General features: G+C 39.4%; 1 protein-coding gene across 1 annotated transcript; it reads right to left on the reverse strand.

Moving 5' to 3' along the window:
• Window positions 1–1430: 1430 nt before the first annotated feature.
• Window positions 1431–17766, reverse strand: FAM98A (family with sequence similarity 98 member A). The gene is made up of 8 exons (XM_045884398.2): window positions 17599–17766; window positions 14533–14681; window positions 12057–12191; window positions 8532–8716; window positions 7441–7521; window positions 6783–6899; window positions 3320–3487; window positions 1431–3229 (listed from the first exon to the last, which is right to left on the reverse strand). Exons 1-8 carry the CDS (start codon window positions 17649–17651, stop codon window positions 2564–2566), a joined length of 1554 nt encoding a protein of 517 aa, XP_045740354.1. The 5' UTR covers window positions 17652–17766; the 3' UTR covers window positions 1431–2563.
• Window positions 17767–27883: the final 10117 nt, after the last annotated feature.

The following is a 27883-nucleotide window of genomic DNA, read 5'->3' on the forward strand; positions in this document are numbered from 1 at the left end:
AATTTATTTAACTCTTCTATGTCCAGCATAGTTGGACACTAGCTCAGTTTGGATCTAGAGCAAGAAATGAAAATGATAGTGACATATCTTTGATAATTTTCATAGAGAATGTTGACTTCCTGGTGTAGGGAAGAAGCAAAGCACTAATAAAAGGTACTGTCTTTCTCAATCTAAGTAATAGCATTTTAAGATTTCATATATCAAAAATTCCCTCCTAAAAATTTTGTTCTCTTGTTTCTCCAAGAAATTCCCACATTCCCAGTAAGTTCTTACTACAAGTTAAGAATGTGTGTAAAATCAACAGACACGCTCTACACAAAATCTAAGAACTTTATTTTGATATAATAACAAACTAACTGGTGGTCTGAAATCCTATCCGAGAACTTAATTTGTGTCAAAACAGGAGAAACTAAAAGACAATTCTTTTTGGGGTTTATAATGCGGGGAAAAAAATTCTAGTTTGAAGCAGAAAATGAAGATGCAAATTTTAGAGCCATCATGGAGAAATGTATAATTTGCTTGCTTATATGCTCAAATTTGAAAAGCAATCTATTAACCATAAAAATAAATCAATTATATTTGTCAAAAGAATGAAACATATTCATTAGATATACTGTGGAGTCTTTGGTTACAAAACAGATTAAAGCAAATGCTAAGGTAAATGTGAATACATTCTAAGATACGAAACCTTGACAATTTTATCTCTAATAGGAAACTCCTATACATACTAAACATATTTAACAGCATAAAGAGGCTAATACAACTTTCAAGACAAACCTTAAAATCTGTAATGATAAATAAAAGTATTTTAAATTGTCTTCAAGTTTAGAATGGTAAAGCCTAGCCAAAAAAATCTAGTATACAGGTAAAATTAACAAAATAATCAAGGTAGGCTTTCAAAATGGTTTTTAGGTACCAAAAGAATGTGCTTATCTCAATAGCAAATAGATTATTGCTATTCTATGGTAAGACATGAGTTGATTCTTTAAAAGGCCCAAATTAGTAGGAAAAGGAAATACTATTTCTGTTTTTACAAACATATTTTCATTTCACTTCCTTTGAAGAGAAATGTCCCTCATTCTTAGGAAGAATGGAGAAACAAAATAAAACAAACCAAAAAAGCCCTGAAAGACTAGGGCCATTAATTTAGCTTTGCCTAATACATTGTGTAACAACAGCTACACCCAGTGGCCAGAAGTGAGTAGTGAAGTTTTGTAGCTATAATGTTACAGAAAAAGGTAAATTTGTAAATAGGGTTTTTTCAATTTATTTATGGTTTTAGGGTAAGGGTTATCTTTCATCACAAATTATGTTTTAAAGAAACACTCAAGAATTTTTGGGGGAACAGATGCCTTAGCTCATAAGCTTGAAACAAGTATCCACATTAATTCAGTTTTTAAAAGTAGCTAAAATAAAACTCAAACCAGAGAGAGAACATACAGATACTTTATTGCTCACCTTTCACACAAAGCACACCTCCAGCCATTTTCTTTCACAGCTTGACAATGTTTACGTATACAAAAACCCAGCAAGAAGCTTCATGTTGATTTCAGTAAAGGAGAATGTAAAACATCAACTCAGCCAGGCTTTTGTTTTCTGCAGCAATAATAAAGGGCCTCCTGCACTAAGCAAAAATCTGTCCTCTTACTTGGTAGTGCATTTCTTCCATTACAAAAAAAGTCTCCTGCCCAAAGCAAACTAACTTGTATTTGCTGAGCCAGTGGTATTAACTCGTGCATAAAACAAATTTGTTTGCTGTTTCTTCTAACAGATTTCAAGTAAAAATAAGGTTTAAGGAGGAACTTGTTTTGAATGGATGCAGGTCAGTCTGAATTGCTATACTATATAAATGCCTACATGTACTATAGGTTCACAACTTAGTTTGCTTTTATAATCTTTACGGATTTTGGCCGTGTTCAAAGTTTTCAGAGTTGAGCATATGGTACAGTATTCCATCAAAAGGATAAGGCTACTGAATGTGCTATCTGTGGAAGAGCTCATTTAATAGGAACTGACCTAAAAGTCTATCATGAAGCAAATGTGGCAAAATCTCTCTGAATAAAAAGCCAATCAGGGCAGAACTGTGCTTGGAAAATAGGCATTAGAATTACTTTTAGGAAAACACATACAGATGGACTGTTAATATGAGGAAGATTTCCTAGTTGAAAATCTAAAAAAATCTAGGAGAATCCTCATTTCTAAAACCGCTTTTTGAAAACTACTTATTCAAGTAATTTCTTCCCAAAAAAGTATGCATGCTCTGACTGTGGAATTAGTCTACTGGTCAATTAAAGGCAATTTTAATTACCTTTTAAAAAGTTCTTTATATAAAGGAGAGATGTACGTGTTTCTCAAATAAACTTTGTCATGTAAGTCCTTTAAAAAAAAACAAAACAAAACACAAACCCAACAGAATTGAATGAAGACCTACAAATACTTATGCCAAGCAGGAATCTGCCTGCCACCTGTGGTCTCACATTAATTCAAAATTGATGCTGGACTCAGGATTCTGAAACTAAGTTTCTATTACTTGAGCTCTAGCAAAGTGTAAGGTTCTGTAGCCTCAACTAGTATAATGTCTTCCCTGTCCAAATCCAGAATGATTATACTGATAACCTCCATGCTGGAAGTGCTGTTCAAATTGTCCCCCTTGGTGGTAATTCTGGCTCCCCCTTGCTCCCCAACCTCCTCCCTGGCCTCCACGACCACCTCGGCCTCCGCGACCACCTCTCCCTCCACGACCACTGCCTCGATCATTATGGTGCCCACCATCTTGGTATCTATTGTCCTGCTGGTATCCACCACCCTGGTATCCACTTCCGGTATATGTAGATGTTTGGAAGCCGCCATAACCACCGCCTTGATAGCTACCACTGTGGCCACCACCATGATAGCCACCCGGCTGGAAACCCGAATCTCGGTAACTACCATCTTGGTAGCCACCTCCTCCTCCACTCCCCCCATCTGTCCAGCCTCCTTGATGCTTATTTCCTCTTCCTCCCCCTCGGCTACCATGGTCGTAGCCACCACGTCCACCTCTCCCTCCTCCTTGTTCATGACCTCCTCGTCCTCCATATGAGGAATGTTCATAACCACCTCTCCCTCCTCCTCGGCCTCCTGCTTGCTGCTGGGGGCCATCTTGCCTTTTCTGCCATGGTGGCATCTCTGGAGGTGGAGGTTCAATTTCATTGGGTCTACCTCCTCTGTCAGGCACCCTGCCCATCAACACCTATGGGATAAGAAAGATATTTTAAACTACGGTATTTTATTAATAGAAATAAATGTATATTTGAAAGAAAATAAAAGGTACTTCAGTCACCTTATTGATGGCACAGGCAGTCTTTTCTCTTATAGAGCCACTGCTTGTCCTTAAAATCTTTGACAAGTCTTGTCTTGCAGCCAGGAGGTGGGCAACAGAAATAGTACTTTTAGGAGATAAAACTGAGCGTTTCGGCTGATAAACCTTTGCTAATTTTTCTGTCTGACTCTGTCGAAGCAAAGTGTTCAAAGACAAAAGTGAATTTTCAAAATGACATAGAAACACTGACGTATTTTTTTTTTTTTTTATTTGAGAGTAAGAGCTAGAGAGAGAGCGGGCATACACACAGAGGGAGAGAGAGAGAGCATACACACAGAGGGAGAGAGAGAGAGAAGCAGACTCCTCACTGAGCAGGGAGCCCGTTGCGGGGCACAATCCCAGGACCCCGGGATTACGACCCAAGCCGAAGGCGGACCCTTAACCAACTAAGCCACCCAGGCGCCCCAGAAACACTGATATTAAATAAGTTAAAGACTTCCAAAATGTCTGATAATAATAGTTACTAGGCTTAAGATGGGAGGAAAAAAGTTAGTTATACTCACCATTGTTCCTACCTAGTCAAGAACTACCCTAAGACACAGCTGTCAGACTTGCTGATACAGCAAGGAATAATGTTGGAAAGGCGACACACAGGGTAGAGGAGCTTCCTTTAGGACTGTGGGAGTAAAAAGGTCCCCCCTGACATTGGTCTCAAACATACTCATTCTATCTATCTAAATATAAGGATGTAAACTCATTTCAATAATTTTGCTTTTGAATTTTCCCATCATGTTTGCTTACAATGAGATAAAAAATGTTAGCTACAGTTAATTTGTTCTAATTAACAGGATACATTTCTTCTGAAGTGATTCCCCCCTGTGTAATACTTTCCTCTATTATAAGTAATAAGTAAGAAAGAAAAGTCTACTTTAACCATTTAGTAGAAGTATAAGTTAATGATTAAGACTGTCAGCTCCTGAGAGACAAACCACTGGGAATCTGGGACACCTTGGCACGTCACTTCAATGTGTGTGAAACACAAGACCGCAAAAGACATAAACAGAAATTTCACACACGAGAAAATAAAGTTCGAACAAATATAAGAAATGTTTTCCAGACAGGAATCAACAAATGCAAATTAACCGGGGTGCCTGGGTGGCTCAGTCGGTTAAGTGGCTGCCTTCAACTCAGGTCATGATCCCAGAGTCCTGGGATCAAGCCCCGCAGCGGGGAGCCTGATTCTCCCTCTCCCACTCCCCCTGCTTCTGTTCCCTCTCTCACTGTCTCTCTCTCTCTCTGTCAAATAAATAAATAAAATCTTTTAAAAAAAGGCAAATAAACCTAAATTGTGAGAAATAACAATCTCCTATCTACTAAATTTTGGAAACAACAGCTATAATACACAGTAAAATAGTACAAAGAAAAAAAATATTTGGTAAGTCTGTCAGTTATACGCAGGTACTCAAATATTGATATTGTAAATGTTTAAATTATATGGGAAAAAAAGGATGTAAAAAGGTATGTTTATTAGAATTGTGCAAACAGACAAAGCAAGGAAAACAATACTAAAAATGAAAATAGCTACTGTGGTGAAGACAATGGAATGATCAGTGACTATTTTATTAGAAAAAAATTACTTGAATAATTAAAAGGATAAAGAGATTGTCATTCCATAGCTTGTCTGGAGGGAAGTTTCCTGAACAGGTCTTGTATTTCTTTCTTATGGTCACTTGTGCCTACAGTAAGTGCTCAATGTTTGTTGAATGGAGACAAAAACCTTTGAGAAGGTAGCTTAATGTTTCGAATATAACTAATACAAAATGCAATTTCAAAGTGATATAAGTACATAAATTTCATTATGTGAAACTGGTTCATTTTGTGCAAAGTTATTTCTATAAAGTGATTTAAAACCAAGTTTCAAAATGAGATGATCAGTATATAAATTCCACTCGATGAAAACATAGATTTGTGTAATTTGTATAGTCCTTCCTTATCCTCTCCAATGTATTTATATAGTTCATAAAATCATTGTATATTACGGTTCAAAAGAATCTTAAAATAACCCCTAGAATAAACATGGCATTTTAAAGATGTCAGAAGTGGGGAGAGAGACGGAAGCTCAGACACAGTGGGTCAGGATACCAGCTGTACAATCCAGTAAAGACAGGGCCAAAACCAGAACCACGCAGTACTGCCTCAGTCGGGGCATGACTTCGTTGGTAGAGTTTTCCAGCTAAGAGGTGCAGGCTTCTTGTTTTTGAATGATTGTTTCTATCAAAGATAACTTAGGAAAGGACTGGCATTTCCTACACAACAGCCATAGGAGAGAACGATTTGCTGCTGGTGTTGATACGGACTAGCTGTGAGATCTCAGACAAAGCCTCCCATTTACTGGGTCTCCGTATTTGTTTGTTTTTTTCCAGTTACAAAATGAGAGGAGTTAAGACTGATCTCCAACACCTCTTTCCAACACTGAAATACTGTAAATAAATACCTACCCCAACAATTTAGCAGCCAAATAGGGCTGTGCCAAGGTTTAAAGATTTTAGGTGAAAATAACATTATTTAGGAAAACTACATAAAAATTTTTTTGGAGTCAACTAAAATTCAAAAAAAAAAATCTGTTTTCAAACATGAATGTACTATTAAGGGAACATATAATACACAACTGGACCAACCTCCCCATTAAGTTCAAGGATTAGTTCCATTTCAGAGTCGTAAGGATGTGAAGTCACGTGTGTCAATTACTTTCTGCTCACTGATCATATAATAGATATTTAATAAATATCTGTTGAATGACCAAGATCTTTACCCGGATTATCTCATTTAATTTGAAGCAAAACTAAAATCTTACCAGATTCTTCAATTCTCTATAAATACTTACTAATGTCTGGTCTTGCTAAATCCAGTATTTCTAATTAGCAAATGAAATTGTTAGCTTAAAGTACAGTAAATGAGTAATTTAAAAATTATTTTAGTGATATTTAGTCTTTTAGTGATTTTCAAATACTCTGTTTCTCCTACGAGTGAGTATTCCCAGTATGGTCTAAAACCTATGGTTTTGTTAAAAAAATATTAAAAAGCTGAAAAAAATGTTTTCATTATTGCTGAAAGGCTGAAAGAATTGCTACTCAGCAACTCATGAAAGAAAAATTCCTATATGTGTCTCCTATGCATTTCTCTCTCCACTGTATCTAAACTGTGCTAAGAATGTTTAAGTCTCATGTCTATACATATTCTGCTCTTTTAAAAAAATATTTAATATGGGGCGCCTGGGTGGCTCAGGGGGTTAAGCAGATGTCTTTGGCTCAAGTCATGATCTCAGGGTCCTGGGATGGAGCCCCAGGTCATCAGACTCCCTGCTCAGGGGGAGTCTGCTTCACCCTCTCCCTTTGCCCCTCCTCCCAGCTTGTGTGCTCTCTCTCAAATAAATAAATAAAATCTTAAAAAAAAAAAAATATATATATATATATTTTATATGTACCTTAGCTCTGTCAGACCAGCCAAAAGACTGGACAGTGACATCCAAACGTTTTATTAGCAGCTTTCTCCGAACTTCATATTCATTGGCTATGGCTTGGTTAATTGCTTCTATCTTTTCCTAAAAAAGAAATTTAAAAGACCAGTTAGAATTTAAATGTGCTTGACCCCCTGGTTCCAAAACTGCAGAGACTGTGTCTGTTTCATTCATAAATGATTCCCCAGCACTTAGCACAAAGCATATTACCTAATATACTACTAAAAGTTATTTTAAGTTCATGAAATAATAGGCTAAATAATGTCTCGAAACATAATAAAGACTAAGTAGAGAATTCTCATTTAGCTTTCCCATAATTTGCTGTGTGAAGTTTAGCCCAATGACATTTTTGGCTTGAAGGCAACCCATTTGGCCATTAAAAACATACCGAACTTCAATTTATTTTGACCAGCTATGTGAAATATTTATAAATTACGAGATAAGTGTTTCTAATCTTACACAAGTAAAATTATTCCAAATAAATCTTCAGATTCACAAAAATGGACTCTAAGAATGTCCACCTAGGAAACTACATATTGGAAAACATAACCTAAACAGCACAAACTGTCAACATCATGAGATAAGTGGTTCTTTACCAGGACAACTCAAGATGACTGCTACTCACCCAGTGGGCTGGTCCCATTGGCTTCTTCAATAAAGGCTTTCCCACATGGTTAGGTGGAACTTTTGCTAATGTCTCCTTTAACTGACACAAACACATAAATGAATGAATAAACAAATCTAAAAGTACAACATATCCTCCTCATCTTCCCAATTCCCATCATATCTTGCCATCAAAAGAAGATTCCTGACAGAGGCAAAGGTGGAGGATGTTTTGAAATGTACAGGACCCACACGATAAAGACACTCACTTGTCCCACTCCTCACGTGCCTATGGAAGCATGATTCCTTCACTGTACCTAGAACAGTGCCTGACAACAGTAGGCACTCAATGTGTACTTGCTGAATGGATGAATGAACACACAGAAAAATATGGACTATGAATACAGTGCTGCTCCCCTGTAGAGTTCAGCCAAATTTGTGCATCATGGTGTCCATCTACCCCACAATGCAAATGTACCAATTCTTGGAGTCCAGCAGATATGCATACAGAGAGTAACTCTGCTATAACAAATACCATTCTCTTATATTCATTAATTTATTAAAATGGCTTACTCCTAGTCAATTATATTTTAAAAAACCTCTTAACTGTTAAATGTGTGGCATAAAAATAATTCTGAATTATTTTCACATACTAGATTATGTTAGCAGTCAACAAACCTAGTTTGCCAATTGAAACATAAGATTCAAAGTGACTGGATTAAAAATCAAAAACATTTACATCTTTTTCTGTCCAGTCAATGAAAGGAGGGTGGTAACATTTAATGATCAAGAACTTAAAAATGAATTGCGTTAAAGTTCAACGATAAAGCTTTAAAAAGGACTTAAGTCTTCATTCTTTTTACATTATACCTAGCTTATAAATCAAAGTGTAAAGTTTCCTTTTTGAAAGAGAAACATGCTGACAAGTTAAAAAAAAAAAAGTAACATACTAACTTCTCTTTAAGGTATCTAGAATTTAAAACCCAAAACTCATTTAGTAACAATTAATAATATGCACATTAGGTTCCCATTAAGAGAAATTAACTTGCTTCATTTCAAACAAATGTAGGACTATGCCTTTAATACACTACAATCTGGTACTAAAGGTCTTACTTTTTTTTCAATCCCGCTGAAGAATTGGAACATAGTTATATTGGCTGGAGGTTTGGACATTCCTAGAGCAATACATATGCCTTTCAACTCTTGAAAGACCTCACTACCGCCTCCTTCTTGAGCTTTTTTTGGAGGAGTATTCACACAGAGCATTCTGGCAGCTTCTAGTTCTGAGATGAGGTATGCTGAAGTAAACAAAATAAGATTTCAAAATGAGATACAGCTACAGTTAATAGTCATAAGTCTGGAGTCACAACTCTATAGACCTAATGATACGTAACTTTTAAAGCTGCAAGAATGGATAAAAACAAGAAAAAAAAAACCATTTTTACCTGCAAATGACATAACATATAAACTGGTTCTGAAATTCAGGTATTTAATCAATATATGTTTAAAGGGTAACTTATAAATAAGTGATTCTTCTCTGAAACGAAAGTATCAAGGTAGATCACGTCTCAAAATCTGGATTCTTATATCCTACTATTCAGGAACTCCAGAACAGGGGCTGGCATCTGTTAACAAATTTACAAAAGGTGGAAGGTGGCCAATCTTCGGCAACAGTTAGAACCGGTTATTATTATTATTTTACTTCTCACCACTGACATGCACCAGTGATATAACTCTCTTGCTCTCTTACCTTCCAATACTTAGGCAGTCTGTTCAGAACTGGCATGAAACATTTTCAAGTGGTCAAAACTTACAAAAGGGGGAAGACATGAAACTCCCCAAAGCTCCTTTCTCATGGCTTCCAGTAGCCTAATGCCACCCTCTCTGTTTAAAGAAAACCCTCTTCCATCCAAGTTCTCAGTATTCACTTTCCCTCTACCTTCCTCATTCTCTCCCCCCTCCCCACTCCTGAAAAACAACATCAATAAAACTTTCTGATCTTTTCTTGACAGAGTTCTTTTGTATCAATATCATCCCCTCATGTGTTGATTTCAGCCAGGCATAATGAGGGCTGCAATCTGCTTCAGGTAATTGAAGGTATAAATATTTAATCTTATTCCTTTAACTTTCCCAAGGACATTTAAATTTTTATGAAAGATGATTAATAACCATTGGGAGCTCAGGATTTTGGGTGAGAACCTTCTGACAACATTAGATAGTTTTGGAAAAAGACATTTTCTGGGCTCTTAAGTCTCATAAAAAGTTTAAAAGAATGATCAGCTTGACTATCTCATTTCCTACACCCAAGGTGTAATGTTAGAACAATAAATACAGCAAGTTTCTGGAAAGGTCATTCTAAACGGCTGAAATCTTAATGTGTTCCATATAGCAAACTGTAGGAGTTAAAAGATCAAAAAGTAAAATTCCACTGTCATGAAAATAACCACTGTTTTTCTAAATATGGTTTTACTGGAACATTACCACACTCATTTCCATAATCTCTATGGCTGGTACATGCTACAACAGCGGAGGTTAAACAGTTGTGACAAAGACCTTCCGACTCACAAAGCTGAAAATATTTACTGTCCCATCCTTTAAAGAAAAAGTCTGCCAACCCTTGTTCTAGAAAATCATATGATTTAATAAACCGGTTCTCTAAATTTGGGACAACATTAACTCAGGCATCCAAAAATTAGTTCACCAATACAATTACCATCAGAAAACATTATCTGTTACTGATGTGTTCAAAGTACTAGGAAGGGCACTGGAGATATAAAAACAAAACAGATGATCTCTACTGACAATCTAGTTAGGAATAAAGAATATATGCATTCATGATGAATAATTCTTCATCTATTAGGAACTCAGAATCTGAGGTTTTTGTTTGTTTGTTTACCTAAGGGAAATAATCTGACAACCAGAGAGGCAATGAACAGTCAAAACTTCTTAACCAGACACAGGAGAGTCTTTTAGCCACTCATTCAAAGACTATTCTATTTTACTAACAATTCTAATGAGATTGGTTATTTCCCCCCTTGGAACACAACATATTAAAAGATTCAAATCAGTAAGGTAGAGGGTGCTGGAGAAATAAGTAAAATTATAGCATCAAGAGGTGACAACTGATACTTGGAAAGATGAGAAATATTTACACAGAGTGAACAGAGAATGAGCATATAAATGCTAGCATGACAGAGAGAATAGAAACTGAGGGGAATATTTTAAAGGGGAAACAGCAGAAGCAAAGATAAAGAGGAATGAACAGTGTATGTGTGCATGAATTCCAAGAGCAGCATAACCTTCAGTTGGTTTTAGTCATTTAGTTGAGAAGCAAATAGTTGTATATTACTGAAGAGCTTCTGAGGTGATAGCATATTAAAATGAAGTCTATAAATTGTAACCCTGATCCCAAAATAATATTCAGTGCAGTCTTAAGTAACAGGAAGGAGTCAAAGGCATTTTATAAAGTGGTTTTTGTAAGCAGGAACACTAAAAAGGCCAAACTCTTAGTTCTTTGAAAGAATTATTTATGGTCATTACTAAGCTCTCCATGAAGTTCTTATCTTCCTATGTAAGATAACATATCCTGAGTGCCAAAGATTAGGTTTTGGTAGAATGAGTGAGTACACTGTCACTGAGCCAGTTCTAGAAATCACACAATTTGAAGGATACTGAATGCATGCATAAGAACATGCAGCAGTATCAGTATTTAAAGCAGTATCTGATCTTATGTGCCTACCTCCCAACCCCCACAATCATTCAACAAAGGGGAAATTATGTAAGTGATTCTGGAATAACTCAGTGCCTGGGTATAGTGGTGATGAATACCTTTTTTAAAAAAACGAACCTTCAAAATTGGAGCTCATTTTTCAGAAACCAGTACAGTTGTAAAGATAATTTTAAAAATCCTCTGAACTGTGTCATAATAAGAACTATAATATTCAGTTAACTAAAGCTTAATCTAAATGTGTCTCAGACTGCTACAAAAATTGTGAGTTAAGACTATTGGTTGTGTTTACAGGAGAATTCATTTAAGGCAATAAAATTTGTGAGTCTACTTACTGTTTCTCAGGGTGAAGAAAGGAATGTAGTTAGTATATAAAAAACATGGAAGGAAAGAATTTTCGTAACAATTTCCCAGAATGATCAATAAGCACAGGAACAATTCAAATACTATTCCAGAAAATTTTATACTGTAATTTGATATATTTACAAACAAAACCAAAATCCCCAATTACCCAACCACAAAGAAATACCCACAATATAAAACACTTTAATTTTATTAAAAAATCTTCATTATTCCCACACTACTTTCCTAGTCTATTTTAAAATGTGCTTCCAGTTTAGAACGCTAAGGTTTAATGATCACACACTTGGACACTCGGCGCTAACTTTGGTCATATTAGGTGAAGCGCAATAGTACCAGCAAAGTTAAATGATAAAAGAGTAGTAATTACAAAACAAACGCTGCTACCAGTGCATAGGCCCACCATTAGCTTCTAAGTTGGAAATGTAATAGTTTTCTTTAAGTAGCATTTTGAATTAAATCCGTAATGAAATAGTACAACAGCCAGTTTATTAGTCAAAGAAAACATGAATAAAAAAGTAATAGCTACATTCTAGTAGCCATGAACTTACTGAGCAAAAGGAGGCAGTTCTTCTGAACGAGAAGGCGCTTGGTCACATCACCAGATGTCAGTGATAGATATGGACAGTTCATCTCCCCTAGTAGCCCACTCACCTCAAGCTGGAATTCTTCAGCTTCACTCGGGCCTTTTAAGAATTAAAATAACTTTAATAAAAATGACTGTTTTTCCCTTTAGCATAAAAGTTACATATAAACAGAAAGTTTTAATAGGATTTTCCTAGTACAAGTTACTTTGACTTCTAATTCATCCTTTCTCACACCACTGCCAATTTTCTTAATAAGTTTTCATTACGTTAGTCCCTTTTTTGAGAATCTTTAATCGTTTCCTAATTTCTACCCCATCTAATCTAATTATTTGTCTGCCTTTAAAGATTTCTTCATAGCCTCTATGCTTTACCTTCCCTTGCATATTACTATAGTAGTACCTATGACACGTATGTAGTAGTTACATTTTACCTTCAAAAATATTCTATTTGTGCCAGGCCAGCCTCCCCACTGTCCCAAGAACACTGTCATTTCCACTTCTGTGCCTTCATTTAAGTTATTCCCTGTGACTGATAGACCCTCTACTTTCCCTTCATCTATCAAATCCCACCTCTCCATCAAAGCCCACCGGCTCCTTGATAAGACCTTCCCAAGTCCTGTTGCACTCAATGATTTCCTCCCCCTGTGAACCACAAAGTGAAGCATTTAATTACTGTACTAATCTCCAGTTTCATTTGTGCCTAATATTCCCAGTGAGATTAAATTTGAAGTTAGCAAACATGACTTGTAGTTCTATATTCCCAAACATGTTAAGTACCGAGTTCATCTTGTGAACCACGGAGAAACAATGCTCCTTCTTCCTTACTTTTCTGATGGTTCTCTATCACACAAGGGCAAACTTTGAGTCACTTGACCTGGGTCCATTTTCTTTCTTCCTTTCTTTTTTTTTTTTTAAGATTTTATTTATTTATTTGCAAGAGAGAGAGAGAGGGAGAGCTAGAGAGAGCGAGCACGAGCAGGACGGAGATGGAGAAGCTGACTCCCCGCTGAGCAGGAAGCCTGATGCGGGACTCGATCCCAGGACCCTGAGATCATGACCTGAGCCAAAGGCACTTAACTGACTGAGCCACCCAAGCGCCCTGGGTGCATTTTCTCATCTGTAAAATGGGAAGGCTGTATTATCATTGTTTTGCAAACTGTTCTGTGAACTCAAATTCCACAGAACTCCTTTAGAAACAGCTGGGGAGGATGAGGAGAGAGTTGTGCAAAAAGTACTCCCTCTTAATTTCAACTAAACAGGTACACTGTTAACTGTTTTGTATGTTGGCTTCTATGTTTTCATGTGAACAAAGGGGTTCCAGGTTATAAACAGTTATCATCTACTATAGGTGTTTTCACAAGTTCCTACAATCTCTGAAATGTTAGGTCAAGAGGCAGTGTTAAAGAGTACTGGTTCCCAAACTTGACTGCTGGGGTTGAATTCTGGCTGTATCACGTACTAGTTGTGTGACCTCAGGCAGTGCATGTAACCTAGCTGTGCTTCCTTGTTTAATGTATAAAAGAGTAATAAAACCTACCTCAGGTTTTAAATGACTTAACACATGGAAACTGCTTACAACATATTGTTTAATAAATGTAAGTTGCTGCTATCATTACTGTTACACGACAGTGTCCTTAGTAATTAGAACTGGCTGCAACTAACATGCGCACATTAAATATACTGAACATGCAAGAAAATGAGCTCTTCAATACGCGATTCTGTGTGGGGGGAAAAAAAAGGGATTATGTGTATAGTTCTCCATGAGGGGAGGTTAACTAGAGAGCATTTTTCTTTGTCTCCTATTGTAGGTTTACCTATAGTAGGAGGGAACCAGAGGGTGGGGTGTTGGGTTCCAAGCTTTTGTCTCTTTTGCAGAGTCAACAAACTAGTGCTAATACAATAACAAAATTGGCAAATATAAAACAGCTCTCAACACCATAAATCTGATGGAGCTGCATCTGGTTGTGATGGATCTAGTGATACATTCCTAACTTCTTAAGTGTTCTCTTTCTCCCCATGCATAACAGAATTATAATGCATTTCCCTTACATGCTATATGTACTTCTGGAATCTAAGAAAAACATCCCAATTTCCAGTTCTAGCCACCGATTTAAGAACTAACAAGCCATGTTTCACAAAGAATGGAAAGTTCATATATGCTATACTTGTCTCCCATTTCTGTATTTGAGTAATAAGGTCTTTTCAACTACCACAATGTTTTAGTAGTTGCACAACTATAATCTGTTTTCTCAACTTCCAAAATCACTTTATCTCTATAAATAATGGAGGAAAGAAAAGTATTTGGGTTTCTTTATAAATCTTTTTTTTTTTTTTTAATTTACAAAGAACTTAACACTTCAGGTTTAGTACTAATAATGTTCAACTGACAATACCCCAATTTTACTTTTATATTTTGTACCTAAAACTGAATGTTTACTTACTGTTAGTTGCTTGCACATTTTCCTCTAATTTACAGAACACTCTTAATTCGGACACCAGCCAAGCACAGAGTTTGGTAAACTCGGGGGAACTGGCTCCAGCAGAGACTGCCTGAGACAGAGCGCCATCTTCCAACAATGGACCCTTGTAACTGGTGAGTAAAAAATTATACTTCAGAAGAATATAAAATCACACCTAATATTTTATACAAACACTATGTATTATTTGTATGAATAAACAATCGTTTCATAAGTTATGATGACCACTCTGCAAACTTACAGATGTAAATAAAATTTATAGAAAACTAAATCTAAAATTTAAATTTTAATCTAATAAGAGCTATTAGAAAAATAAGTTACATAACTGCATTTCCACCCTTCAAAATATATATAAATATTTAAGAGACTCATATACTACTAAATTATGTCAACCTCTATACATTATACTGAAAGCTCTTGCTGTACAAGGATTTTCTTACTTTAACCGAACTGAATATTAAAACCACATTAACAAGAGATAGCTGATTATACTATAGTTTACGATTTAAGTTACCTTTTCTAGAAATCAATTAGCAATGACTTTTTTTACTTTTTTTGAAAGCAAAAACTTTCCAGCTAATTATTTATTTCCTTTTTCCATATCTGATGACAGTTAAGGCTATTAAGACATACTAGTACCAGAGAAATGTCTGAATTAATTTAAAAGATTAATAATTGCTGGCAAGTTGATGTCTGGGTGAACTGGTGCATCTGAATCCTCTGAAAGTGATTCAAGCATAATTTTAAAGTATTATTAAATATGCAAACATTCATAAAAGACAATAGTAATAATGAACCCCAACCTAGAATACAGCTAGAACTAAAGATCCTGTCATTTTCAGGGTAATTTTAAAATATATATTCTCCAGAAGATTATTTTATCTTTTAACTGAAATATTGATAAAAACTTATGGAAGATGAAACATTAAATATACTTAAGATAATTTGATGTTTGGAAGTATAGAGATGTTAGAGAAATGACAATACTTGATTCTTTTAAAATGCACCTATGTTTTTCTACACTGATGGAATGGAAAAAATCTTACACAAAAAGTGAGATTATATATAGTCTGGCATCTAGATTCAAAACCACACATAATTAGACATTGCAATAAAGAGACTAGGCCTAGAAATCTCTCCTTGTGTTACACATTCATAATTTGTTAGTTTATTCTACAAGTAGTTATTGAATTCCTACTGTGTGCCACATTAAAGATAAAAGTCATTTAAAATTTTAGTATTTCTCAGTGAATCCTTTAAATGTACATGTCAATTAATTATGAATTTTAATGATTGAGTGCCACCAAACTAATTGGTTAGGCTTAAAATTCATAGCAAAGTTTTCAGAAAATCTGAAGGTTTACATTACAACTCATCTAGAATATTTACTTGATTTACAATTATTATAGTAAAAATTACTTTTTTTAGTACTCCAGAAAAGAAAAAAAATACAGATTAAAGGGCAGAAGAACAATAATGGGAAGACACAGCATCCATCACCAATTGCTAGGCAACATCTACCCAAGCAGCACAACCACATTTAAATAAGGCTCCCTTCTCCTCTCATTTTACTACTCCTTCAATGCTAACCCTAAGTGTCATTTCTTCTAGGAAGCTTTTAGGACTTCATTCTTTCCAAGTAAAGGGACCTTCCTCAGTTCTCCTCACAGAATATTCTGACAGTGTGAACTTCTTTTCCACCTCACTTTGACCCATAAATGATCAGCCCAACACTGCCAAGGGGCAAGTGTTCCTCAAGAAAATGTTTACTGAATGAATGGATTTATATGTGAGCAAGCAATTTAGTCTGAGATGTCCACCAAAGAGACCATTTTGCTGAATGTGACTTTTACCTATGCTCTAATCAAAGAAATAAGTCCCCTAAAGTCTGAAATATTCATGAAAATTCAGAGCAAGTTCCAAAAAAAAAAAAAGAACAATGGTAACTCACTTTAAGAAAAAAGATTTAAGCACTACCACTTCTTCTCCCAAGAATTTCTATCAGGACAGCAATGACTTAAACGGGCAGACTCTGAGAACCTCACGGTGTCCTTTCCTAAAAAAGGTTCCCCCAAAGGTTTCCATGTCACAGAAAAACCTTCGAGGAAGGTTTTGATAAAGGACTTGCTACTTTATAAATTTAGCTAGCTAAATCTATCTATATATATTTTGGACACCATTTACCTGTAGACAAATATTTAATCACACAATGTGTTTCTGGAACCACATTTAGACCAAAAGGTTCTAAATTCTCAAGTTTTAAAGAGTACACTAATCTCAGTGACCCAGTGAGGTAAGAAGCCCTATTTCCAGCTTCTAGGTACTAAATTATGGTTGGGTAATTGTCAGAAGAGAGGAAATGCACAACACACACGTAGGGACTTGGTGGCTGAAGATGCCTCTAGGGTAAGGGCTAATGGTGACTCGACGAAGCAGAGTGTCACTGTCAAGGGAAACAGCCAGTGAATGGCTCCCATGAAGGTGGTGACAGGTGAGGCGCATAAGTAAGCGGGCTAGCGGAACGGATGCAGGCATGTGGCTCAGGGAAGCCTGAGTGCATGCAGACATGACTGGGCAAAGGAGATTTTTTGAGAGAAACGGGTGGGGTAGGAATAGGGGCTCAAGAGAGGAGCAGGAAGTTTGGAGGACAGCTACGAAAAAAAGAGAATCAACTTCGGCAACCTCTTGAGTGAGGGGGCAGGGCAAGAGGATGGGGAGCAAGAAGAGAAGCTCGGGGAGGGGGGTGGCGAGAAGCCAGAGCCCAGACAATGACACGCATGACTGACAAACGCTGCGGGTAACTCGGCTTCAGGGAGCACAGGGAAGGCCTAGGGTCGTCGCTTTAGAAGGGCCCCGACCCGGCAGGGCAGACAGTGGACGTGGCATTGGGGTCCCGGAGCCGTAAGGAGGCGACAGTCAGGAGCCACCGGGTGCGGCGTGCAGAGGCAGGTGTCCCCGACTGGGGCGGAGGAGGTGTTCCCGGGGGCCGGCAGTGTGAGGTTTAGGAGACCCGTACCCTGGCAGTCTTACCCTAGATCTTCCAACGACTCCAAGATGTCAGTCTCCATGAGGTCACACTCCATGCTACTGTGGTATTCAAATTTCCGAGTCGTCAGGCTCCCCTCTTCGCCGGCAACGCGTACACTCGCGCATGCGCTGCCCTCCCCCCCGGAACTTCCAAATCGACAGCTGGCGCCTCAGCCGCTGCACTGCGCATGTCCCGAGCGTGCGCAAGAAACTCGGTCCCGCCTACCGCCCCACCCCTGCCGGCTAACGGGTTGCCGTGCGGCACAGTCTTACACATGCGTATTACTGGATAGAGAAGCCGGCGGCCCGAAGAAGGGCAGGAGGACCGGCTGCGTGGCATCTGGGCGTGGGGACCCACATCGAGGGGGAGCGGTCTAACCTCTCTTAATTGGGTGTACGCATGTGCGAATTTGGGGCGAGGCGGGCGCGGGAGGAGCTTGGGGAGGGGGGGTTCTCGAGACTTGGTGGGTGTCGGCTGTGAAAACGGAGTCTCCGGATCCCTAGGAGTCACCCGAGTGGATCCCCGCAGCGTGCTGGCGTGTTCTCGCCTGAGCTGTGGGTCGTGCCGAAAGGGAAAACTCCAGTCTAATTCCTTAGGACAGGCGTGGACTGGCCAGTGCCGAGGACGGCACAAACCATGCCATCTGATTACCTTGTGGCTGCAGAAGCTTTATTTCAGGATTAGAGAGGCGTCAACTTTCCGTTGACACGGATGTGTTCGGAAAGTTGTTTCATTCCCCCTGTTGCTTTCTCTCCCTGATTTCTTAAGCCCTTTCCAGACATTTTATTCCCAGGCGTCCTCTATTTTAAAGAGTTGGGCGAGGGTAGGGGGGCATTCATTCCATATCAGATAGAATAGCATATATTTAAATCCACACAATTTAAACAGCGAATAAACTTTTTGTTTTTGACGTTTGGCTCCTGTGACATTTCAACTCACGAAGGCTTATGCTTCCTTGTCAGTTATTGATTGGGTACGTACTTAGAAATTATTGATAAATGAGGGAAATTGTTTCAGAGTGATGGCACATTTAGAAAATTACATTTAACCATGAGTTGGCATAATGCTGAATTGTGTAGGCATTTAAAGAATTTTCACACTCTGCCAGTAAATTTTATTTTGTAGTTTTCAAACATTTTTGTGTCTAATGGCTAAATGCCCCTATTCTTAACAGTACTCCTTTTTTAGTTCCTTATTTTGCATTATCTGGAGTGGGGAAAGGAATTAATGTTTATTATGTACCTATGCTGGGTTTGACATGGTTATTATTGATCCATATTATTTTATGCAACCATAAGCCTGTGTATTACTCCCGTTTTACAGGTAATGACACTAAGGCTCAGTAGCTTAACGATCTGTCAAAAATTATAAGGCCATTAAGGAACTGGATTTTGAGACTCACCCATATCTGAATCCATATTCCTTCTGATTTGACTAGTTAAATAAGGATTTATATGTAGGATATGAAAAAATAGAAAGATGTAGCTAGTAGAGTTTGTTGAACCCTGTATATATTGTACAAATTACCTAATTATAATGAAAATGAAATAATTATTTGTTCCTATAGGGTTGTTGAAGATGCTAACAAAAAGTAATGCTTAGTGCAAAATCAACTGGGGAAAATAAAGGGTATCATTCTTGACTCACTTTTTGATGTAATAATGCTTTAAAAAGTAAATATTGTCATAATTTCTATAGGATCTTCTAGGAATCTTGTGCATTTTATTTTGAAATTGTTTATATTGTAAACTTGGTATCTAAAGACCTCATTCAAGCTGAATTTAATAGAATGAAAAGAACACTGATCTGGGAGTTAAGGAGCCCTGGTTTTGGCGTCAGATCAGTACAAGAATGAATTTTATAGGGGCGCCTGGGTGGCTCAGTCGTTGGGCGTCTGCCTTCGGCTCCGGTCGTGATCCCAGGGTCCTGGGATCGAGCCCCGCATCGGGCTCCTTGCTCCGCGGGAAGCCTGCTTCTTCCTCTCCCACTCCCCCTGCTTACGTTCCCTCTCTGGCTGTCTCTCTGTCAAATAAATAAATTTTTTTTTTAAGATTCTACTTATTTATTTGTCAGAGAGAGAGCACAAGCAGGGAGAGCGGCAGGCAGAGGGAGAAGCAGGCTCCCTGCTAAGCAGGGAGCCTGATGTGGGACTCGATCCCAGGACCCCAGGATCATGACCTGAGCCGAAGGCAGCTGCTTAACCCACTGAGCCACCCAGGCGTCCCAAATAAATAAAATCTTAAAAATAAAATAAATGAATTTTCTAATACTTAAAGGTATCTGAAGTCCATCAGGTATTTATGGGAGATGATGAGTTTTCTGTGTAGAAGGTGTTCAGCTAGAGGCTAGATGATGACTTGTTGAGGGTGCTCTTGTGAGGAGGCATGGGACTATTTACTAACCCTGATAACCTTTGATTAGATTCTTACCCAAAAAGAATGTAAAATACCAATTAAAACCCCTTCTAGTTCCTATCACTGGGGAGGGCTGGTTGCGGTCTGTTTTAGTTTCCTGTGGCTGCTGTAACAGGTGGCTGCTGTAACAGGTGGCCACAAATTTAGTGGCTTACAATAAGACAAGTTGATTAACCTTCAGTTCTGAAGGTCAGATGAGAGAGCACGAGCAGGGGGAAGGGCAGGCAGAGGGAGAGGGAGAAGCAGGGCAGAGGGAGAGGGAGAAGCAGACTCCCTGCTGAGCAGGGAGCCTGACGTGGGGCTCCATCCCAGGACCCTGGGTCATGACCTGATTCGAAGGCAGCTGCTTAACTGACTGAGCCACCCAGGCACCCCTCTTTTTTTTTTTTTTTTTTTAAGGTTTTATCTGTTTATTTGAGAGAGAGAGGGAGAGCATGAGTTGGGGGGAGCAGAGGGAGAGGGACAAGCAGACTCCCTGCAGAGCAGGGAGCCAGACGCGGGGCTCAGTCCCAGGACCCCGGGATCATGAATTGAGCAAAAGGGAGATGCCCAACCAACTGAGACACCTCTCCACCCCGAGAGAGAGAATATTAAGCAGGCTCCATGCTGAGCATGGAGCCCAACTCAGGGCTGGATCTCACAACCCCGAGATCATGACCTGAGCTGAAAGCAAGAGTCTGACACTTAACCTACTGAGCCACCCAGGCGCCTTGTTTATTTATATATTTATATATTTATTTATTTATTCATTCATTCTAGGTCTTTCTGAATAAAAGCTCCAAACCTGATTTCTGTTGTCTACCCAGTGATGCTTCAGCCTGGTTGCCATGTCCTGCCAACATGTAAATCAGGCACATGGTGAACCAGACAGACCCTGGTCTAATTTCGGTGCAGTAAAGAGTTTTTTAGACTCTAGCCCAGAGGTGATAAACTAGTATCCAAATCAGCCCAAGAGTCATTTTTTGTTTGGACTAACTGATGTTTTAAAGAATTTTGAGTCATTTAAAAGTATGAAGATATTATCTAAAAATCTAGATTGCTGTGTTTTCTTGAAAATGTAAATCAGGTAACTCGGCAGCACTGGGCTCCTAATGCCCATCAAGGCAATAATTGGCTTGGGTTGAGAAGGCTGCCCCTTATAGATTTGGCATGAATCTACCAGTTCTCTATGGTTTTGGGATCCTATCACTCACACAATATATGAAATACACGTTCACCCAGCAATTTACTTGCCTTCCTCTGAGTTTGGGATTTCCAATTCTTTTTATTCCTTTACTTCTTAATCCTGTTGATACTTCTCCTACCCTACCTCTCATAGGGCTCCTCTCCTTTCTCCTCTGCTTATTCTAGTGTAGGGGAAGAAAAATTTTTTCCTCTGCCCTCTCAGTTAATGAATGGGTCCTATAAATTAAACTGACAAAGACAGATTAACAGGAGAAAAGGCATACACATTTTTATTAATGTTACTTTTTTTTTTTTTTGAATGTTTATGGTACTTCACGGGAAAGAAGTGAAAACTCCAAAAAGGTAGTTAGACTATACCATTTTAACAATGAGTGATAAATTGTGGAGAAGTGATTACAAAGAGAAGGGATTGAGCTCTTGGGGTGGTAAATTGTGGGAAGGTAAGTATATGGGGGGAACTAATGGAAGATAAGGGTTATTTTAGAAAGGTTTGTTTGTGCAGACTCAGCTTGGTGCCAACTTTCTTCATGGCCATAAAACTCTCCTGGGGTGGGGTTAATGGCAGGTCTAGTTTCTCAGAAGTTTCTGTTTGTAATCAGTTAACGGAAGCTCTGAGAAGACTTCTTTCTGCAACTGTTGAGTCTCAATTGCCTTCAGCTTAAAATAATCCAAATGCCAAAGTGGCATATTTTGATTCTTTTCACTAGTCACACGGAACTTCTACTATTCACTTAACATACCTTGCCCTTCCATTCCTCTGTACTTTGTACAAGTTGTTTCCCCTGCCTGGAATCCCCTTTCCCTCATTCTCTGACTGGCAGCTCAGTCTTTTAAGACTCAGTTTGGGGGAAGCCTTCCCTCACTGCCCTAGGCACTCATTCTCTACCTCTCAAAGATTCCTTAGCGCTTCGTCCCAGATAACATTCCTGTTCCAGACAGGTGAACATAGATCCCCTCTGCTCTCTCTGCTACTTTGCTTACATTCTACCAGATCCTCAAGGTTTAGTTCAGCTTCACTGCTCCGCAAAGAAGGTGCTCTCTCACTGCACCAATTAAAATAAATTTTCCTCTTTGGATTTCTAAGGTGGTGGTGCCTAACTTGACTGACTATCATAACTATCTGGGGGACTTAAATGCAGATTCTTGGGCCTTGCCTCTGATGCATCTTATGTCAACATTTCTGGGGTCGATTTAGAAATCTATTTTTCTTAAAACCACCTCAAATGGTTTCATAATTAGTCCTTCATAATTTAACATATATTAATGTCATATTTTTATATTGCTTATTTAATATGTTCTGATCTTTTCTATCCAGTTGCGATAAAACCATGCATATCCTACATACTGTTTAGTACATTGATGCATACACAATAGGCATAAAAATGTTGATTATTTGATTGACAAGAAAATGTTTCCTTTCTCATGACCAGATTTTGCTTTCTTCTGAAAGAATAAAGTGATTCTTTTCAGGGCATAAATAAATATACAACGATGAATTATGCTCTGAGCTCTTGTATCATCCTGGAACTCAGTCAATGCCTATTTAAAACTAGGCTGTTCTGGTAGGATGGTATGTTCTCTGCTGACTTAGATTGTTATTAGCAACTTTGTCTCTTATCCTAGTGTAGTGAATCTTTATGGTGTGAGGCATTAGAGTCTTTAAGGAGATTTTTCAAGCCCCACTTCCCCCCCACCCCACCCATGAGTCCCCCGGAGAATCACAGCATTGTGATGAGCGATGCTGATTGGGAGTGTGCTGTGAAGAAAACAGGGCAGCAGCAGAATAAAGGCTGTAAATCACTGTCCTAAGGAGAGCTTATCAATATGACCATTATGATTAGATAAATGAACATGACACTAATTTTGAATATCCTCAGAAATCTTAGTTTCCAATTCTTAGTAACAGTTATTTACTTAATTTCTTTTTTTAAAAAAAAGTTTTTAAATTCCAGTTAGTTAACATACACTGTAATATTAGTGTCAGGTGTACAATTTAGGGATTCCACACTTCCATACATTACCTGGTGCTCATCACAGCAAGTGCACTCCTTAATCTGCATCATCTATTTCACCCAATCCCCCACCCACCTCCTCCCAGGTAACCATCAGTTTGTTCTCTATAGTTAAGAGTTAATTTCTTTATTATCAGGTGGGATCATTGTTTACAAACACAATAAAGATAAGAATAAAATATATTTTAAGCAGAAATAATTGTGTTTAATTTTTTGTGTTGGATCACTATGTTTTGGAAAATTTAGGTAAAATCACATAAATTTGACACTGTAGGGAATCTTGGGACATTATTCTAGAACAGTCCTTCTCAACCATTTCCAAGAGAGAATTAAGCCCTAATGCCCTAAGGCATCCAGCATATGTAATTATTAGCTTTTCTCCTATGCATCTAGAATACCCTCTATCATACTTGGGAGAAATGAGAAAAGAGTCACGGAAATCATTTTCTCTAGGGCTCTAATCGCTTCTGTGATTGAGAAAGGCTAAGTTATATAGAGCCCAATGGTTTTCAAACTTTTGTGTTTATCAGAGTTACCCAGAGGATTTTTATTTTTATTATTATTTTTTTATGCAGTCTTTTTTTTTTTTAAGATTTTATTTCTTTGTTTGTGAGAGAGAGAATGAGCGCACAAGCAGGGCAGAGGGAGAGGGAGAAGCAGACTCCCCGCTGAGCTGGGAGCCTGATATGGGGCTCGATCCCAGGACCCTGAGATCATGACCTGAGCTGAGGGCAGACACTTAACGACTGAGTCACCCAGGCGCCCCAGCCTGGAGGATTTTTAAAACACAGATTGCCAGGCCCCACCCCTAAAGATTCTGACTCAGGTCTGGGATGAAGCCCCAAAATCCGTGTTCCTAATGAGTTCCCAGGTAATAGCTGACACTGCTGGTGTAGAGACCATAACTTGAGAACCACTGATCTAGACCAACTCTTACCTTATTTAAAAAGACTCATGTCAATCAGTAAGAAAATAAATATATATCATGACCTGGTACACACAGGCTCGTGCACACACACGCACACAGCTGAAACAGTTTCGTGATAAAGACACACTCCTTGCTAGGTGCTGTGGAAGAGAGAGCTACAGAACTGTAAGTATTCTTAAAAAAACAACAGAAATTCTAGGAGTATCACAGAATTTAGATTATGAGGAAGCCTTGTTGAATGGCTTAAAGACAAGATGAGGGGCAGGGGAGAGGAAAGGTGTTTGTTCTTTTCTTTGCCCATTTTATTACTGTGACCTTGGAAATGAGAAAACTATGGATGACAATGTCAGTAGGATGGGAACATCCACCAGAAGTGATGTCAGGAACTATGCTGAGATAGGAATGGATTGCTATCTGGATTTTACCGAGGACTGTCTGAAGACTGAGGATTTTTTAGGGAGATTCGCAGTCTGTGACTGTTCACTTGGCTGATGTATCCCGTGCAATATATTTAGCTAGAAAAGAGAGTTCCTTGTTTGTGTGAACTGACCCGTCCCAGGTCATGCGTAAGGAATGGATACCTTGGCCGGGGCTTCGCGCGCATGCGCAGTGCACTCTGCCCGCCCCTGCCCCCCGACCCGTAGACCTGTGTGAACGTGGGCATCCGAGCACCGCAGCCCATCTAGGAGCTACCGGTTCTTGCAGCTGCACTCCAGATGTGCAGCTGAAGCAGGGAAGGTGGTTTGCGTCAGATCCCCTCGGCTATAAGCAGGGAAGACACACAGGACCTCAGTGGGCGTCAGGTCTCCCAGGTGTCTCTCCTCAGCGGACTTCCCGTGCACGGCCAGGCCGAGGAGTTCTGGTGAGATCCCGCTTCAGGGAAAGAGGTAAATAACTGTTTTGGAGCGGGGTGGACCTTGGCGTGGAGGTGTGTCCTCCAGGCGGTTTCTGCTGGTGGCCTGATCTATCCCTACCCGTCCCAGACCCCAGACAGATCCCAGGGTACCTGGGTGCTCACGTGGCGTGCAAGATGCAGTTTAATCCGCATATTTGCCCTCGGGCACTAGGCCTTCTAGGCCTACTGAACAGGGCCTGCCCTCTCCCTCCAGGCCATCCTCCTGGGGCTTTGGTTCCGCTCACTACACCTTTGATGAGAAGGTTTGCATTATGGTTACCATCAGGCCCCATATGACCTTGCTGTTCTAGTGGTGTGGAGGCCTGTCTGGCAATCCTTGTTTTTAATCCAGAGTGTTTTCCCTGTGTAAAAATACTTCTTTGTGAGGTACGATTTATTGTAAGATACTTTATCAATATAATAGATTTTGGGGGGATGCCTGGCTGGCTCAGTCAGTAGAGCATGCGACCCTTCATCTCCGTGTTTCAGGATTTTTTTTTTTTTTAAAGATTTTATTTATTTATTTGAGAGAGAGAAAGAGCACAAGAGGGGGGAGCGGGAGAGGGAGAAGCAGACTCCCCGCTGAGCAGGGAGCCCGATGTGGGACTCGATCCCGGGACTCCAGGATCATGACCTGAGCCGAAGGCAGTCGCCCAACCAACTGAGCCACCCAGGCGCCCCTGTTTCAGGATTTCTTTTCCTTTAGTTAGTGCCTCCAGTTCTTGGTCACATGGTTTGGAAGAATGAAGAGGTAGACCAGATGAAGAGTGGTGGGCAGCAAAGCAAAGTTTATTGATCGATAGTACGGAGCTCCCAAAGAGGGAGGGGACCCTAGAGGGTTGCTGTTTTGGTGGTTACATCTAGGGGTTTTTTGGCTTGTTGGTGGGCTGTTTTAATCTGATTAACCCTCCCTGCGCCTGTCACCTAATCAGGTTTTTGTCTACAGGTTCATCTACCTATCAGGTAGTTGTTCCCCTGGGAAAGGGTGGAGGGCTTCCTCCAGGGTGGTGTAAAATCCTTTTAAGGGTGGTTTCCTTTTAGGGTAGGGGCCCCTTGTCCCTGCTTATCTTTCTTCCTACTATCCTTCATTATCTGGGTTGTGAGTTCGAGCCCTGCTTTAGGTGTAGAAATCTTTGCATAAAAAAATAGATTTTTGGGAAAGCAAAACCATGACATGCACATGAATTTCTTCACATTAAAAAAATTGCAGGATCGGGGTGCCTGGGTGGCTCAGTCATTAAGCGTCTGCCTTCGGCTCAGGTCATGATCACAGGGTCCTAGGATCGAGTCCCGCATCTGGCTCCCTGCTCCGCGGGGAGGCCTGCTTCTCCCTCTCCCACTCCCCCTGCTTGTGTTCCCTCTCTTGCTTGTCTCTGTCAAATAAATAAATAAAATTAAAAAAACTTTGTGCAGGATCACAAAATTTGAGTTTAATTCTTTTATATTTTACTATCTAAAGATTCTTCTGGGTTGCTTTTTGCCATTGACAAACGTGCACAGCATCGTGATATATTGAAATCAATTAGATAGAATGATTGAGCAATATTGGGGGATGAAGAATGTGGGATGACTGTTATGTGACTGAATGGAGGTGATGCCTTCACCTGCTACAGGGACCCATGAAAAAAGACCAGATTTGTGGAAGAAGAATATGAGATGAATTCTGGATATGTGGAGACATTTTGACACATTCCCTTAAGACATTCAGATGGAGCTGTTGAATAAGCAATTGGATAAGAGTCTGGCGTTAAGGGGAGAGTCTGGGCTGGAGATGTTTATCTGTGAGTTACCTCTGAAAGAATGGGACTTGAAGGTGAAGTGTGGATGCGATTAATTACCTAAAAAGAGTAGAGTGAGATAGGAAAGGGAGACCTTGAGAAATACCGGTATTTCATGGCAGATAAAAAGAGGTGAAGCTACAAATGAGGAAAAGAACAGAGAGGAGTAAAATCAGAGGAGTGTTGTACAGTGGAAGTTAGAAGTAGATTCAGGATGGAGAGTAGGGACAGCTGTGTTAAATGTTGCAGACGGGTCTAAAGGGATGAAGATTCAGAAAATGTCCAATGAATTTAGTTACATAGAATCATTAATAACTCAGGAAGAGCTGTTTCAATGTAGAAATGGAGGCTAAAGTAAGATTGAAATATGTTATTCAGTGAAGGAGAGCTGAGGAAGTGAGGATGGTGAGCATAGAGAAAAACTTTGAGAAGTTTGATTTTGAAGGTGTAAAGCTGAGAGCAATAGAGATGTTGCTAGAAAGATATGCAGACTCAAGAAAGTTTTGTTGTTGTTTACATTTACATTGAGAACTTTTTTTTTTCCAGAAGATTTTATTTGAGAGTGAGAGTTGAGAGAGTATGGGAGCATGAGGGAGTGGGGGAGGGACAAGAAGGGGGAAGCAGAGGAAGGTGGGGGGAAGCAGAGGGAGAGAGGGAGGTGCAGAGGGAGAAGCAGACTCCCCAATGAGCAGGGAGCTGGACTCCACTGCTTTGGGGCTTGATCCCAGGACCCTGGGATCATGACCTGAGCTGAAGGCAGATGCTTAACTGAGAGAGACACCCAGGAATCCCTAGTCCAGTTTTAGCAAGAATCTTGCTGAGTCAGTTTAGCATATATCCCCTACCCTTGATATCTGTTCAACTCTTTATTCCCCACCCTCCATGTCTTACCACCCTGGCCTGCCTTCAGCAGAAATCCTTTCAGTTTACCCAGTATCCCCCCACCCGTGATGTTCCCTCTTAGTAATTTTCCATCCACTGATCCCCATCCTGCTCCTGGGCTGTAAACCTCCACCTGTCCTTAATGTACTTGGAGTTGAGCTCAATCTCTCTCCCTTCCTGCAAAGACCCCACT

Source organism: Mirounga angustirostris, unplaced genomic scaffold (assembly GCF_029215605.1).
Source record: "Mirounga angustirostris isolate CCGP_5_RB_7025 unplaced genomic scaffold, mMirAng1.0.hap1 SCAF_10, whole genome shotgun sequence".
In the NCBI taxonomy this organism is placed as follows: domain Eukaryota; kingdom Metazoa; phylum Chordata; class Mammalia; order Carnivora; family Phocidae; genus Mirounga; species Mirounga angustirostris.

Excerpts from the sequence above, each read along its gene's own strand:
- FAM98A (XM_045884398.2), bottom strand. The coding sequence starts at position 17,651 with ATGGAGTGTGACCTCATGGAGACTGACATCTTGGAGTCGTTGGAAGAT. Across the intron at positions 8,717-12,056 it reads GAACTGCCTCCTTTTGCTCA|CATACCTCATCTCAGAACTA; the intron begins GTAAGTTCATGG and ends TGTTTACTTCAG. Across the intron at positions 3,230-3,319 it reads CTGCCTGTGCCATCAATAAG|GTGTTGATGGGCAGGGTGCC; the intron begins GTGACTGAAGTA and ends CTTATCCCATAG.